General features: G+C 48.4%; 1 protein-coding gene across 9 annotated transcripts in view; it reads left to right on the forward strand.

The window, feature by feature from the left end:
* The window catches only part of MTMR4 (myotubularin related protein 4), a 56427-nt gene that overhangs the window by 20426 nt on the left and 19275 nt on the right, over positions 1-16726 (forward strand). For 5 of the 9 annotated variants that reach the window (XM_055712838.1, XM_055712850.1, XM_055712828.1 and 2 more), the window contains 6 exons: positions 551-623; positions 10909-10998; positions 13425-13541; positions 14223-14305; positions 14531-14697; positions 16104-16200. In XM_055712838.1, coding sequence (XP_055568813.1) covers positions 621-623; positions 10909-10998; positions 13425-13541; positions 14223-14305; positions 14531-14697; positions 16104-16200 — 557 coding nt within the window. In that variant the 5' untranslated portion in view covers positions 551-620. Of the gene's footprint in view, positions 1-550; positions 624-8152; positions 8535-8603; positions 9403-10908; positions 10999-13424; positions 13542-14222; positions 14306-14530; positions 14698-16103; positions 16201-16726 lie in introns of those variants that run through there. The other 4 variants (XM_055712857.1, XM_005447436.4, XM_055712818.1 and 1 more) reach the window with 4 other exon arrangements.

Raw genomic sequence — 16726 nt, forward strand, 5'->3', positions numbered from 1 at the left:
CAGAACGTCTCCTGTGATCAGTCCCCCTGCTAGTGGGGGGAAGGCTGGCAGAAGGAGCTGCTAGTTTTTGCATGGCACTTTGAGCTCTTGCACCTTGCACTACCTCTTAGGTAGGACAAGATGTGATTTTAGAGGTGAACTCCTCCCAAGACCACAACAGTCTTCTCCAAGCACTCAAGTTTCATATGAAGGAGGATCCTCCCCAAGTCCTTGAACCATAATGACCAAGTCTGTCTTGCTTCAGCTCCCCACCCCCCCTTCCCCCTGTGCTCCCCTGAGGTGTGTTTTTTGTACCCCTGGAGTACTGGCTGGTGTGTGCTGGTGGGTAACAAGTGCTTTGTGTAGCAGCAGACCAAAAGGATTTGGTGTCTCCCTTGTGATGCTGAATCTGATTTCCAGCAGATTCTGGAAAGGACACTAAAATGCATGTTAGTGGTGGTAGGTAGTGTGCTCGCAAGACTCTTGGGCTCTTCCCATCCCCCCCATGTTCATGCTGAGGTATCATTACTGTTGATCTAAACTTCTACTCTGGGTTGTCTCTTTGCTGCAGGTGAGACTAGTGGAAGACAAAAAGAGACTGAGCTGTGACTGAAGCAGGAGATTTTGGACAGTGTCTGAGGATGGTAAGTATGTAGTCTAGTCTGCCTCTGTCCTGTGTCAGTGGTTTTGTTCATTCTTTGTGTGTCCAACTCTTGTGCTGCTGCTAGATGTATGACAACAAATGCAAGAATGGGAAAGAGTGCTTTAGTGAAATGTATTATATAAAATAACATAGAGATCTTCTATTACTGTTGCTAAGATGCTGTTAGTAGAGTAAGTTTACTCTTACACCTGTTATTGGAACATAGTGGAAAAAACTACATAAGACTGGAGTCCCCTTGTGCCTCCTTGGACTACTGACACAATCATCCAGTTTTTGTGACTTACTGATTTATTTTACCTTAAAACTTAATGCTGGGGTTTTTTTGTTCTGTTCCTTGGTCACCTCTCATTTGAAGGTTTAACACCATGTTAATGTGCTCTGGTACCACTGAAGTAGCAGAAATGTCACAGTAATTAGCCACATAAAAATATGGTATAAAAGAATCTGGGAAGACTGAAACACAGCCAAAACAACCAGATTGCTGAGATACACTCTGATAAAGTGCCTCTAATGCCTCCAGCAAGAAATAACCCAAAATATGCAGTCTGATGAGGGGAAGAAAGCTGGAGACCAGAAATATTGAAAGATATGCTGAAAGTGTCATTGGGGCGGTAGTTTGAATAGGAGTTTGAAGGCAACATGGTGATCTGCATAATGGGCTGTGGGTGGGCAGGGAGCCTGAGCGTTGCTGCAGTAACAGGGTATTATCATCAGTTTCGTGCTCGCCACTGCCAGAAGTGTATCATTATGTTGGAAGGAGTGCAAAGAAGAATGGCAGAATCAGTCAAAGGGCTGGAAATTCAAATTGAGGACATGAAAATTTAGGTTAAATGTTTAAAAAAAAAAAAAAAAAATAAATCTGGCAGACTGCTTGAGGAAATAGCCTTGTCTGCTATGGGATTATCCTCTGTGTGATCTATTAACAACTGCAATAGAAAAGGAAATGTGCTCTGCATTAATTGAACTTTCAGGTCTAGTAGTTATGCAGGCAGCATTTTTGATGTAGTCCCTATGGTCATGCTCCCTGGGTTTGCCTCAGGATCTTCTGGGCTTTCTGTTGGAATAGCTTCTTGCCACACTTCAGGTGCAGGAGCTTACTTTGGGGTGGAGAGCTGAAGTATGCCCTTGTAACCTGGTGAAGTATCTTACACTTCAAGTTGGAATTTCCCAGTGTCAGATTAGAAGCGTAAAAACCCAACAGCTCTGTATGGTGTTGAGATGAGAGTGATGCAGTTGTATCCAGATAAAAATGAAAAAAAAAGTGAATGAACACATGGAAGATGCATCAAAATATTGCTCCAGGTAACATGGAAAAGGATAGGCTGGGTCCATCGAAAGCCTAGCTAGTTAGATACCCTGCTGACAGGAGGCCACCGGTGAATGCTGCAGGGAGAGCCTGGGGGAAGCATTTCTCTGGTGTATGCCCTCACCTGTCAGGATCTGTAGCTCAGGGACTTGGTAATCCAGAAACGATTGATTGATGTTTCATGAGCCCTTGGTAGATTTTTCTTCTGTGGATTCATGTAGTTGCTTTTCAAAACAAAGTAAAGATTTGCAGTTGTGAAGTGTTGTGCAAAGAGCCGCGCTGCTGGGTTGTGCAGAGTAGCTCCTCTTGCTTTGTTTTTGAATGTGCCCCATGTCGTTTCAGTTGATGGTCCCTAGTTCTTGTATTGGGCGTAATGGTGAAGTGTAGTGCTGCCTGCAAGCATCCCTGTGCCTTTTGGGATTTTGTAGATCTGTCACATTCCCTTTAGACATCTGAAGGGCTTTCATCTTTTAAATTCTTCTCTGTAGAGAAGCCATCTTTAATTCTTTCCACCCCTCTTTGGACCTGTATGTTTTTTGGGGTGTGTAGACTGGAACTTTGGAGTTAAAACGTGGAAGCTTTTGCTTTACACTGTGCTCCTTTCCTGTGCCTTGAGAGATACTTAGCCTGACCTGGCCCTGGCTTACCCTTAGTTGCAACCACAGATGGTTTGATTTCTTCTAAACAAGAGGGTCTTCGGCTCCTTATGAATACCTGAAGATGACTTTACAGTTTCAAAGGACTTTCTGAAAAGGATTTGTGGGTTTTTCATATTTTATTAAAATGTTACTTTGATTTTTTAAAATGATTTTTTCCTTTTGGAAAAGAAAAAACCAAAAAACCAAACCAACAAAAAAACCCCACACCCCTCTTTGGGAAGAGAGCGTAGGCTTTTTGTCTCCCATAGCAAGGGAGAGAAAGCAACTTACAATTGCAAGCTGTAGAAATAAGCACTTGCTTCCACCTACTTACCTGAGCTTCTGTCAGCAGTTGAAGGTAGAGAGCTGATGTAAACTCTTGACAACCTCCTTGGAGTCCTGTTGTGACTTCTGAGTTAAATACAGGTCTGCAGGGAGGGATGGAGGTCTGTGCCTGGTTAATAGATGCCCTGTAGGGCTGTCTGCTAACCCATGGGCACTTTGGGGCTGGACTTCTTCAGGCAGCTCCTGGGAAGGCTGGCTGGAAACCCTGTTGCCTGAGGCATGCTGAGAGCTTAGTTGCTTAGCTAATTACCCGTGATCACTGCAGTCAGAGGGCACAGCCCCAGTGCCCTCTGGCTGGCAAGGGCATGCCTAAAAGCTTCTGCCTTATCCGCAGCACTGCAAGTGTAAGTCAGCAGCTGCTCTCCCCTTTCTGCTCCTACAAATACTTGGTCCAGTGTTGGTTAAGAGCTTTGTTTGCTTTGATTTTAAGACTTCTCATTTCTTCTCCAAAGACTAGCTGCTGATTAAAATGACCTTGAAGACAGCACTAGTGGTGGTTTAATCCTTAACTATGGCTAATGGAAGTCCTAATGAGCACCCAGTAACTTAATACATTACTTAAAACTAACCTGGCGGGTAAGTTAGTGCAAGCTGCTGAGCTGCCGGCAGCTCAGGGCTCAGCTCATACTGTGTGCTGTTCAAGTCCCATGGCAGCGTTCCTTCTTCTTACTGCTGGGGATACTGGGATTGTAGGTGTCTGGATTTCCACAGTGATTTGCTTCCCTTTTGAGGGGACCATGACCATTAGTTTAGATGGCATTTTGCAGCTTAGCCATCCATTGTCCCATCTTGCTGGCATAGGGAGTTGATAGCCCTTGACTTCTGTCCTTTGGTCCCTCTTCTCACAGGCTTCTTGCTTCATATTTCTGTTACATGCTCACATCTGGGCAGGTTTTTGAACAAATATTAAATGCAGTATTACAGATCTATAAGGTTTTCTGTCATCCTGTAAAGATGAAAAGATGGCACTCTCCATCCTAGTCCTGATTTACTGGGTATAAAATAGTAACTTCTCTTTATCAGAAGTTTAGGGGTTTATTTCTGGGAGGCCACCTCGGTGGCTTAGTGGCCTTTCAGTTCACCTGAGGACCTCCTTAGGCTTTGAGGAAATGAACTGTTTTTGTAGAGGAACCTGAAACAAAGATGTCCTTCATGCAACAAAAGCAGAGGAGGCAGAACAAGAAGTCCCTTTGGCTACAGCTGGTCAGCTCTCTGCATCAGCTTATGTAGATCACCTGCCTAGGCAGTGCAGAGAAACAGAAATACGTGTCTGAGTGCAGTTCATCTCACCCTGGTATAGATATATGCTAAGCAGATAGAGGATAAACTTTAACTTTTAGGATAAGATAAATGATAAAAGTCTTTCCCTTCCCCTCCTTACCTTTAAAAAGATCTAGATAACCAGTTCATACCTTGATCTTCATTTGAAATACTCAGACCTGATAGTTACAAACTAGAGTACTCTTGATAACACCTCTGCTCCTGGGAACATCTTAGCCCACAGCAGCTGGCGAAGGTTCAGCCACGGCTGTGGGGCAGAGCTGCCTGGCTCCCATCAGTTTGCTTTTGATGTCCTGGGAGTACCTTTCAGGGCAGTCACCATCTCCTGCCAATTTTCCTATCTTTTTTTCTCCAGCTGGAAGCAAATTAGGGCAGTCTGTGCAATGGATGTGCTACCAGGGACAAGGCTTCAGATCTCTGCCATCTGTGGTCATAGCTCCTTGCTTTCCCGCTATGTGTCTGCGGGGTGAGGCATCATGCTGTGGTGATGAAAAGCCCACCCTTCATATGTAGAAGTATGGAAGTGGTGCCCTCTGCCTAATGAAGGAATATTTACAGTAATTTTATTTGTGGTGCTGAAAAGAGGTAAAGATACGTCGGGGTTGGGAAGGGTGTACCTGTACTCAGAATTCTGAGTGCATTGTGCTGGTGGTGGCACCTCCCTGCAGTGAATGGGACCAGTTTTCTTCTTCTCAGCCTTTGGCTGCTTGCTTCCACCATTCTGCAAGCCTTAGAAATTCCAGCACCTGTGTTTCACAAGGGGTTTGGGCTCCTCCAGTACCCCTGTGTGTCATTCAAGCTTTCTGAGGCACTTGCAGGTCTTTGCTTGAGTGGACTGTCATTTTTTAAGAGGAATTGGAGGTGATGCAGTAGGGTGTGGGTATTAGCTGTTCTTTGGAACACCCTTTCCGTATCTTGATGAAAGCTGGGCTGGCTGTTGACACAAAGATGCAGCTCAGGGTGTTCACTGGCTCCAGGCCGCGAGAGAGATTTCAGCATCTTGGTGGCTGTCCTGCGTTCCCAGTACAGATTCCCTGGGCATGTGGGACCAGATGGCAGCTCACCCCTGTGAAGCTCTGTGCTGCAGGCTGGGGTCCTGGTGCATGCATGCATGTCTCCATAAGGAGCATCATCTCCCTTGGAGGCTGCAGGATGGCCCCTTGAGTGCCAGTCCTAGCTTTATTAAGCACTGTGCTGTCTCGGAGCCCCCAGATCCCTTTTGGGACCTTAAGGAGAGGTTATAAGCTGTTTACCTGCAGTGTGCAAGCAGAGACATTCAGAGGGGTGGGAGAAGCAGCACATGAGAGCCACTTGCAGCATGAACAGCATGCAGTGCTAGTGGGAGGAAAAAGGGTTAATTACTGCCAGCTGGCCTTAAGAACATGCTGTCCATGTTATATTCAGCTCCTCTTCCTCAGAGTGCATGAAACCTTTAGGATTGTTGTGGCTGGGAGAAAATGAGAGAGATTTCCTTCTCTGCCTGCATGAACACACATATGCATGAGATTTGGAGGAGCCCAGTTATGTGAAAATAACCTTGTCTTTCTTGTTCGGTCTGGTGGTGGTTAGTGATAACTGAGCGAATACCAGCTATTCCGCCAGGGAAGCATCTGAGGTGGCATTTAGGAAATCCCTCTAGCTAAGCCAGCTAAATGAGGCTGTGAGCATTCTGCGTTCCTGTGCCTGGCCACCCAGGCCACCTGGCACCCAGGCAGTTGCACTGTCACTACTCCTGCCCTTGTCTGGTTGATTGCATGGAAACAAGAGCAGGTATTTTTGTGAACTGTTGGAGGAAGAGGTGGAAGTGGTGGAGTTTGAATCTGGTTCCTCCTGAAACTCTTGAGATCCTGCTGAACTTCAGGGCAAGGTTGCTTCTGCTCTGCACCAAGCTCGGCTCTTGGACAGAAGTTTCTAAGCCATACGTGAGTCTTTCTAATGCTAGAAGTGCAAAAATATGTTAGTAAAGTGGGAGAAGATCTATTTGTGGATGTTCAGGTCAGCTTAGGTTGGAAATTCAAAGTCATGATCTGATGAGCAACCTTTTAACTCTGCACAGCTGCAGCTTAGGGTTACAAAGGTCCTTCTGCAACTCGAGCTGGGAAGAGTCCCTGTGCCAGGCCCTGAACTGAGCGCTGGTCCTAAAAAATCTTGCTGTGGGTTGGAGCAGACCTCTTACTTGCCTTGTCTGTGGTTTTGTATGTTACAAATGCTGGTCATGCATTGTATGCACTTAATATATTAAATAGCAATGTATGGTCTGACTACCTGAGAGACTTTCTGTGCTTCAGCTGTTGCTGACAGACATGCTTTGTTGCTTTTCTTCTGATACATGTCAGGAAAAAATAATAATGCTGGTTTTACAGTTTATATAGCTACGCTTTCTTTTGAATATAAAAGGTTCCTTCCACCTTTGGTTTCTCAGCAGTCTTCTGGCATTCATCCCAGAGGAGAACCTGCGGGGAGCAGGGCACCTTTCCTGCCACTCAGATTTGGCCAAGACAAATCCATAACCTCGTCCATAACCCTCTGTTCATGTTGTGTTGACTTTGTAAGTAATGCAAACATGCTTGGGTTTGTGTGTGTCAGCTGGAGTCAGGTGCCCCTGAGGCTGGGCAGCACCTGGCAAGTGGTGGAGCAGGACAGAGCCCAAGGTGGTAAGAGGATTTCATGGCTTACTGTTCTTCTAGGGCTTTTATCCTGAATAGTGAAGCCCTTGTGACTGTGGCCTGTGGAGCAGTCTGTGTGTTTGTTTTCTCAGCAAGGGAGTCTTAATGAACAGCTTTTTGCCTGGGCACTGCCGCCCTGCAGTGACAATGGGCGCAGGGTGGCAGGTCTGGGTGTTGCTAAGCCGTCCCTGGGTCGAAGCAGCTCAGAATAATTAACCCATAGCGACTATGCAGAGAAATGCCCAAATCTTTTATCTGACTTGAGAAAAACCTTTTGAGATGCTGTTGGTGGTGCTGTTGGTATTGCTAGGTAGAGCTGTCTGTGGTGTCTTTGAAGCACCACCATGTAAGAGAAGTGTAATGGCTACAGTCTGTGCTCTTTTTTCAATTGTCCAGGAGAAAAAAAAGCTGGTGTGATTTGAGCAAAATAGTTGGGCCTGGCCCTTGGAAGATTAATGAAGGGCCAGGTTGTAGTTTTGCATTTTAAGAAAGAGATTGTCACTCCGGCTCTGGTGGGAGGTGGAGGGCAGAGCCACAGCTGGTGATAGAAATGGAGATGGCATTGCCCAGGAGTCTGCTGTCCTGTGGCTCCTGGGTTGGGCTGTGGCCTGAGGAGCTTGCTGTTTGCTCGTGGACTTGACAAATGACAGGTAGTAAAAGACAGCTCCTGGAGGGCTGGAGTGAGGAGCTGGGTGTTTGTTTCCTGCACCCAAGACATGTCCCCAGTGTCTGCAAGCATTACTAAACTGGAGTTGGTGAAACTTCCCGCGGGAACTAACTGTCCAGGTAGTCAGCAAGGGGAGCGGTGGCCTTGGGGAACCTTATGCACACCAGGGACCAAGCTCGAGCACGTGGGTGCTGGTGGGAGCCAGAGACATCCAGCTGCTCCTGCACACCTGGGAGCTCCTGGGAAGGGGACTTAAAGGCTTGGGGGTGTTCAGCAGTGAGGAAGCAGCAGGGCAGCTCCTTTGTCCTCCCCTCCCTGAGCAGGCAGAGGGGACCACGGGCAGCCTCCAGGCCGGGGGGAGGATCGAAGGCAAAGGTTTGCAGCAGGAGGCTCCCTGCTGAGCATCCGAAAGCATCAGCTGGGGCGTAGGGCTCGGCGCTGGGGCGCAAAGCCTCCTCGCTGCCATTGTTCCCAGTGTTCCCGCACACGCCATCAGGCCCGCACTGCATCTCCCGGCAAGCTGCTCCGCTTGGCGGCTCGGTGAGGAAGGGGATGTGGCGCTGGCATCCACCCATCGCCAGGGTGCCGGCTCTGGTATGGGGACTGGAGGGCGAGAGGAGGGGTGATCCCTCCGTCGGTCTCTCCATTTTCTGTCTCGCCTGTCAGGGAGACACTCGGACGGCAGAGCCGTGCTCGGCGGCCTTCAGAGGTAGGTGGAGTCTGGCCGTCCTCCGCCCGCCCTCCCTCCATTGTCAGCAGCGGCGAGCGGCGGCGGGCACCTGCTGGGGCCGGCAGGGATGCTCCTGCCCTTCCCGGCGGAGCGGGGAGGCTGCGGCAGCGCCGGGGGGACGGTTTCGGAGCCGCTGCCGGCAGCAGCAGAGGGGCAGAGGAAGGAGATGCTGCTTGCGCGCGCCCAGCCCAGCTGCCGCCTCGGGAAGTGAACATGAGTCTGCCAGGCCGCGTCTCCTGCTCCATGCTCAACTGCTTTGTAAGTGCTGCTTTTTTCTGCCCCCCTCCTCTCCTCCATACAAGTGGGGCTGTAAGCCAGCTGCTTTCTCCAGCTCCCATGCTGAGTCGGTTGCCCTGGATAAGGCCTGTCCTTGATGCCGGGCTCCGTGCGGATCCTCCTGGCCTGGATCTGCCCGGCCTGGCGTGCCATCCCCCTGCAAAAGGGGGATCCCCTTTTCCTCCCTCCCACGTGCTGCTGGAGGACTCTCTGGCCCCCGTCCCTGCTGTGCCGCTGCCCTGCCTGGGCCCAAGGGCACAGAGGCACCCAGCACCGTGGGCCGAGTCGGCCGGCACGCCTGGGGAGTGTGCCGTGCCACGCAGGCCCTGCCGGCCCTTGCCCGGAGCTGGAAAATGACCGTGTGAGAGCAGCTGACCCCAGGGGAGCTCCGCGCTCCCGCCATGGCTGCAGCATGCGAGGCCCCCTTCTGTGCTGATGCTGTCAGGATGGTGATGTAGTGGGAGGGCGTCCTGAGCTCTGCATCTTTTATATCTTTGAGGAAAGGAGTTTCTTTAGAGGAGGTCTGATGTCCCTTCCTGCAGAAAGCCCCCCTCCCCCCCCACGAAGGACTTGTGGCCTGAGGGCTTCAGGAGTGGCTGGCCTGTGAAGAGAGCTGGGTCCTGAGCCCCCTGCCCTGCTGATACCCTGGGATGGGGCTGTGGCAGAAGGAAATGCTCAGCCTCCTGCCTGACCTGGGCTGCAGTCGAGGAGGGACTCAAGGACACCCAGACTGGTGGAGAGCTCAGGCTGCCCTGTTCCAGTTCCTGCTGCTCACTGGGATTTCTTTACGAGCTGCGAAGGGGTGATGGGAGAGAATGTCATGCTTCCCAGCTGCTGCACCTGTACACAGGCACGCACCTTTCCTTTGTGCTTTCCTGGGCTAGTGCCTCAGCATCAGTGAGCTGCTGGCAGGAGAGGCCCCCAAGCCCCCTGTGGTCTCCAGTAGCCGGTGGCTGCTGAAGCGTGTGCTGCACCCTGTGTCTCTCGCAGCCTTACACAGGGACCGGCTGAGTGGGTGAGGAGGGGCAGTGCTTTTGCCTCCAGCTGGGGTTGATGCTGAATTTTATGCTAGCTATGAGCAGCATGCACACAGGTACCTCTGGACCCGGGGTCTGGCTGCCCCATTCTGAGGTCCAGGGAGTGCTTCAGGTTGGGCTGTACCTGTGGGTGCCAAGGCTTCAGCAGCTGTCACCTATGTAAGGAGGTTCAGCATAATTTAAAAGACAACCGAGCCAAAAGGATTGGGTTCCTGTTTCTTAAGACTGAAATTTGGGGTTATAGCTTGGGTGACTTATCCAGAAAGATGTTTCATTTTACAATATTATTTAATGCTTATAGAACAGAGTATTTCCTAATAAATGCTAGACCTAGAGGAGCTGTAGTTAGAGAGCAAGGGGCATTCTGAAGAAATATTCCCACACCAAATACATGTGGAATTAACGCTGTCCTGGGCTTCCAGCGGTGAGCATCCTCAGCTGAGTGTCTGGATGCTGCTTGTTTGTACAGCAAGCCAGTGGTTTGAGAGAATGTGGGGTGACGGCTGGTGACAGTTGGGACCAAGATTTCATGAGTGACTGAAAATTCACAGGTCTCAAACTGAGACACTCTACTTTTCCAAGGATGGTGTGTCCAGGCTTGGTGTGTCATCTCAGACCACTTCTCTGAGGCTTCTGTGGGCTTTCTAGGGTGTCTGTCTGAACAGGTTAGACATGTTAGCTGCCTGGAGGGTGAATGCCCTGCTTGGGTGCTGTCACCAGTCAGGAATGCATGTTGTGAATTGGGTGCACTTAGATGCCGTTTTTACAGGGTTAAGTTTCACTCTTGTGTCTTCTCCTGAAAAAGCTTCAGGCTCTTCCCAGATTTTTTTGGGCTAAGGGTGAAAGTGAAAATTCCCAAAAGTAAGTAATCCTTATGAACATAAGAGGAGGAAGAGTAGGTTGAAGCTGCACTGTAGATGGAAGCCCTCTGTGTTACAGTTTCTGCTGTGGTGCCATAGTGAAGGTAATGGGGTAACATTTGACATGATAGACTCCTGTCACATCAGTCCAAGGTCCTGTACGTGGTCAAGGTGTATCTGCTTGGCTTTCCAAATACCATGTGGTTGGAAGAGACAGCACTTGGAGACCTACTTTGGCCTTTCACTGTGCTGTGGGTGTTCTGCAACGGCCAGAGGAACTGCTGGGGTCCTGCAATGCGGAGAGTGTGGTCTGGAGGCAGAACAGGCATTTCTGTGCACAGGTCCAGGAAATGCCCAAGGTATCGGGGTGCCATGAGTATCCAGCAACTGTGATTTTTGGCTTTTCATAATACACGCTGGCTGGAGCCTGTCTCAATCTGTGTTTCCTTTGCAATGCAGGGTGAGGAAGGCCCTCCCAGTTTGGAGTATATCCAAGCCAAGGACTTGTTCCCCCCGAAAGAGCTTGTAAAGGAGGAAGAGTCATTGCAGGTAAGGAGGGAAAAAACTGAAACAGCTTTGGGATGCAGCTGGCTCAACTCTGGTAGTGTGAAACCTGAGAGCAGTTCTCCAGTGCTGGACATGTTCTGGAAGCCATGGGCTGGCCAGTGCTGTAGGTCACGTTTGGACTGGCAGGTCCTTCCACGTATGTGGAGGCTGCTGACGGCAGTTCTGTATGCCCTGGCCCTGCCTTCTGAGCCCTGCCAAGATGCTGCAATTTGTACAGCATCGCATCTGCTGCTTGGAAATACGGCTGGAGCATGATTCAATAGAGAGCCGTCCTGGGTATTCCCTGTCCTCTGCCTGTGCTGACAGTGAAAAACTATGATGCTTCCTGCAAAGCTCTCTGCAGCAGGTAGACATTCCCAGAGAATATTGGGCTTTGCTGTGCCTGTGTAGCCGTACCATGCAATTGCAATGGCTGATCTGGCCCTAGTACATATTGCTCCTGGCATTTTCCTGCTGCAGAGCTGTTGGAAAGAGAAACCTCCATATGGTGCCAGCCTCCTGCTGCAAAAGGCCCCTTGAAAGAGACCTGGGCACTGTTGCTGCTGTGCAGCAAGGGCGGTACTCTGAACAGTGGAAGCCAAAGGCTCATGGTGTTTGCTTCCTTTAACATAGTCTGGCGCTCATCCTCCCCCCTATGACTGGAGCTAGGATGACATTCTAACTTCTCACTGCTGCTGCAGTATTTGAGTTTGCTCTGATTGGCATCATCTTGGTAAACGGTGCTGATAAAAGCAAGGACTGAAATGTGGCAACAGGAGAATTGACTTGAAGGAACAAACACAGGCTGAGGATTTGCATGGGGTTAAGGCTGCAGGTCTGCAGGCTTCGGGAGGTGAAGCTGTTGAGACAACTCTGAGCTGAGACTACCTGGAGAAGAGCAGAACCTGCTTTAGTCTTCTGTGCGGAGGAGTGTAAAGTTCACCCTTCCCAAAGGGTAATTTGCCTTCAGTAAATTGTTATTTTAATATTAAGTAAAGTCTAAAAGGATACCATTGGCTTGATAACAAGCTGTATTCAGGCACCTGTCAGTTTATTCCAGGATTTCCCTCTGTCAGTTCTTGCAGTTTTACCATCCCTTTTCTAAACTGTCTCCCTTCTGTTGCTGTGTGAGAGAGCCACGTAAGCAGAAGAAACACATGCCAACTAAAACCAGCTCTGGCAAGTGTGCATAAATAAACTGCAGAAATAGAGTATATTCCCTTAATGTCTAATAATTAACACTCTAAAAGAGTATTCAGACAGATGCCAGTCTAAAGTTGTTATTACTGTACAAGAAACTTTAAGAAGGGAGAAGTTGTTAATACAATTGTCACTTGCACACAGAGTCTAAAACCCAGGAAACTCAATTTTTAGGCAGCATATACCCAAGCCATAGAAACAACTTAGAAATAAAGACAAGGTGGTCTGACTTGGTGTAATGAATTGTTTCGTCAGATGCCCTGTCTGGCAAGTAAAGGGCTCTGGCTGAAATGATAAAGCTTCATGACATCTTTTGCATAATTGGTTACCGACATCGCCTGGTGTAGGTAACATTCAGGGAACAATGAGGAGTCTACTTGGCGAAGGAAAAAGTGTCCTGGTGAATTTCAGGCTTTCTACCTTTTTTTTTTTTTTTTTTTTACAAGAAAAGACAAGTCAAACTTGGCCATCTGCCAGTATCCCCTGTTTTAAAAGTAGCTATGGCATGTCTGGGCTGATAGTGAAAAGCAGAAAGACACTTGATTATCTGGTTGTTTTTTGTTTTTTTTTTTTAATTCTACTGCAGGTAATTTTAATGAAGTTTCCTCAATCATACAAATTGCTGTACATAAAGATTCCCTCAGAGCCTTGTCAGTGGAAATCAGGGAAAAACTGATTAATTTACTTACCTGGGTTGGTACCACTGAGTCTTGTAGTGCTTCTAAGAGCCCCCTTCATTTAAATGATGCAGCAGGATCACGTATGTGACACTGCCTTGGGGGGCTGTGCAGAGCACTCCCCAACATGTCTGAGCAGTGCCTGAAGTTGTGTCCTTTATCATACCATTTGTGCTAGGACTGCATTTACTCTGTTCGAAAAGCAGGGACTGTAAATTCCTCAGCCCCCATGCAACACCCTTGCTGCCAGATACTGGTACTTGGTGTACATAGCACTTATGGTCACACCTATCCTCTGCAAGTAATCATCCATTAGAAGGTGCTCAGTGGCTCCTGAGGCATCCTTGGAAGAATGTGCACCTCATGGGGCTGGGCAGCGGGTACCAGTGCTGTTTTGTGCAGTTTTCTGTTCTCTGTGCCTGAAGAGCATGTTGCTGTGAATGATTTCCCACGGGAGATGCACTGCGGAGGCTGTAGGAAGAGTGGTTCTTGGCATTTATGGTGCGCAAAGTACTCTGCATGTGTCATGAATTAGTGATGTCTCCCTTCCAGGTCCCATTCACTGTGTTGCAGGGCGAGGGAGTGGAGTATCTTGGCCATGCAAATGATGCTGTGATTGCCATCTCCAACTACCGGCTTCATATCAAATTCAAGGATTCTGTGATCAATGTAAGTCTGGATCTGCCTGTTCCTGTTGCCTGAACCATAATGTCTTGCAGTATTTCAGGGGGGCATAAGCCATTTCTATGGTCTGTGACATGGGAACTGTGCCTCTTGAAGGATGCCAAACCTGATGCTGTGTCTAGTTACTGCTGGTCATGCAGTTGCTGTTTTGCTGCTCAGTTTTGGTGTGTGGATGGGGTTTTCCTCTGGATAATAATTAGTCTTTCTTTTGCTGTTCTCTTCAAATTCAAGCATTAAACTTCATGGTTTTAAGACTGTTAAGGTGTCTTGCAGGCCTGTTTTAATGAGACTTCTCCTACCTGGAGACCAGCAGCTCAGAATCAGACAGTGGGAGCCTGAGGCTTTCTCTAGCTGTCTTGACTTGCCATCTCTTATTGCAGCTTTTGTTTGGCTGTTACCTGTGCTTGTCTGGATGTGATTTAGTCAGTTACTGGCCCCAGGTGGGAGACTGCCCAGGGACAGAACAGAAATTGGAATAGTAATTGTTGAAGGAGGCCCTATGCTGAGTTGTGAACCTTCATAGACCTCAGAGCAGGTTTGTAATTAGAATTAGAAGCTCATGGATGTTGATAAAGCCATGACTCTGTGTGATGGGCCTGCGGGTAAGGCTGCTGTCTCCTATGTGATGTGGTATGTCTTGTCATGCCCTATGTCGGTCCCTCGCAGGTGCCTTTGAGGATGATGGAAAGTGTGGAGTGTCGGGATATGTTCCAGCTTCACATTGTCTGCAAGGACTCCAAAGTGATCAGGTATCCAGTTTATTGCTGTATTGTAGATGCCACTGCAGGCCAGTTGCCGTGATCAGTTCTGGTGTCTCCCTCTGTGCTGCCATTGGAATGGAGCTGTTTGTGGCCAGGGTTACTAAGACTTGGTACTTTGTCCCTTTTACTGGTTAAGTGGAGCAGAGCTTCCTGTCTGTCTGTCTTGGCTGGATGAACGTATCCACTGAGGATGATGTGCATTTGGGTTTGTAGGTGCCATTTTTCCACCTTTAAGCAGTGCCAGGAGTGGCTGAAGAGGCTAACTCGAGCCATTGCCCGCCCTGCTAAGCCTGAGGACCTGTTTGCATTTGCCTACCATGCGTGGTGCTTAGGAGTCTGTGTTGATGAGGAGGATCAACATGCCCATCTCTGCCGTCCAGGTAAGCTGCTGGTGTGTCCCCTTCCTGCTTTTCTGTCCAGAAGCACTGCAACGCAATTTGAACTGTTTTTCATAAACTGATGTCTGGCTATGTCTTAAATCTCTGCTGTAGCCATAGCCCAAGTTCATCTTGCTGAGGGGCATCCTATACCTGGTCTAGAGATCCAGCTGATGGCCCAGTGTGGCTGGATAACAAGCACAGTAAAAGGAGTAATAGTAATAAGCACAATAAGGAGCATTCTGAGCCAGCTGCACATAACCAGCTTTTCCCTTTCTCCTTGTCAATGAAGAAAACATCCCGTACTTTGTACTGTCATCATGATGATGGAGAGCTCAAGCAGTCTTGTCCCTGTATAGTAAACATCATCAGATTTGAGGCAGCATAATTAATACAAATCCATCTGCATCTCTTCTCCAGCACCTAGAAATGCAGTGACATTCCTGTGATCAGGTCTGTGGAGATGTCTGGCTCATCTTTGTGGAGGCACAAATAACATCTGAATCCATAAAGAGAAAATCAGAGCTGGGATGGTGCCCTCATGTGGATTGCGAGTTTCCCTTCTCTGGGAACGCAAAGTTCACTTGCTATTCTTTTTCTTTAAGCAGCTTCATAATTAATAAAAGGGGATTAAAATGAGTGACGAACCTGGCTTTAGACTTAAAAATGTGCTGATACTAGAGGAGAGAAGCAGTAGCCTGCATGAAATGTCCATACACAGTTTGGGATGGAGGGATGGGGTTGAACAGTATAGCTGAAAGAGAAACACTAAACTATCTGTTCTTACTGTGTCCCAAACACCAGCCATTGGGAGGGATTTGCTGTCTTTCCTTTAGAGAAAGTAGTATTCTCTAGTATAAACAAACTTGCCTGTGGAAATTGTTGCTGCAGGATATGAATGAGGCAAAGAGCTTTGCAGTATTTATTTATTAACAAGATTTGACATTAAGGCAACAAAGGCATCCAGAATTTGTAAGTCAAGGCTAAAACATAAGAGAGCAAACCCTGAGTCAGCTTCTGAGAGAGCAGTCTGGAAGAAGGAACTGCCTGGTGTGGGTGCTCAGTACTGCTCTGCCATGGGGTTCCTGACATCCACTTTGGAAGCCATCTATGTCAGAAGGGCAAAAGTGGATTAAATTAAACCCCCCTACTCCCACACTGATGTGGGAAGGCTTTCGTCGTCCACTCTGTGCCCTGACACTGAGAGATGGTCTGACTTGACAAAATAAGCAGAGGAGCCCCTGTGAGGGACAAGTCTCTTTGGCTTCTGAAGCAAGATCCCTGCCATCCAGCTGTCCTGTATTTTCTCTCCAGCCTATTGATAGCTGCTATGGAGCTGCCACTGACGTGTTTGGATTTCATCAGTTCTGCTTAGCTGTCAGTAAATACCTTGTGCTCTATTCTTCCAGGAGACCATGTGAGATACCGATTTGAGATGGAGTTGGTGAGGATGGGCTTTGACTTGCAGAATGTCTGGCGCGTCTCTGACATCAACAACAATTACAAGTGAGTGTTTCACCACCAGGCGCTCCCCACTCTCCTCTTTCCTTACCTTCTTCCCTTCACAATCCCTGTTCAGAGCAGTGGGTGAGTCAGACTAGCTAATCCTCCTTCCTGGCCTTGATAACCTTCAGGCAGATCAGCGTATGAGCCAGATCCCCTTTCTTTCTGCCTTTTGCATTGTGGAATTGAAGAAGGAATACAGTCCAAACACCAGAGCTAGCAGCAATTGCAAATGCTGCTAGGTAGTTTATAATGTGGTGGCCATAATTCATCCCTGAAGTCGTGGAGGAGCAGTTAATCACAGGATTGATTGCCTTTCCTGGTCAGTTGTTCTCTCTAAAGTGCTTGCGCTGTTTGAAATGAAAAACACAGAGTTTTGGTAAAGTTGGGCAGTTATTCAGCTCTGTTGAGAAACGGGGCGCAAGCCAGTGGAGGGCTGTCAGGATGCTCAGAAATCTGGGGAATGAGTGGGGCTTGTTCTGTCTGGTGCAGAAGAGGCTAAAGCGTGATCTGCTTGCAGACTACAGCT

This window comes from Falco cherrug, chromosome 1 (genome assembly GCF_023634085.1).
Source record: "Falco cherrug isolate bFalChe1 chromosome 1, bFalChe1.pri, whole genome shotgun sequence".
Taxonomy (NCBI): domain Eukaryota; kingdom Metazoa; phylum Chordata; class Aves; order Falconiformes; family Falconidae; genus Falco; species Falco cherrug.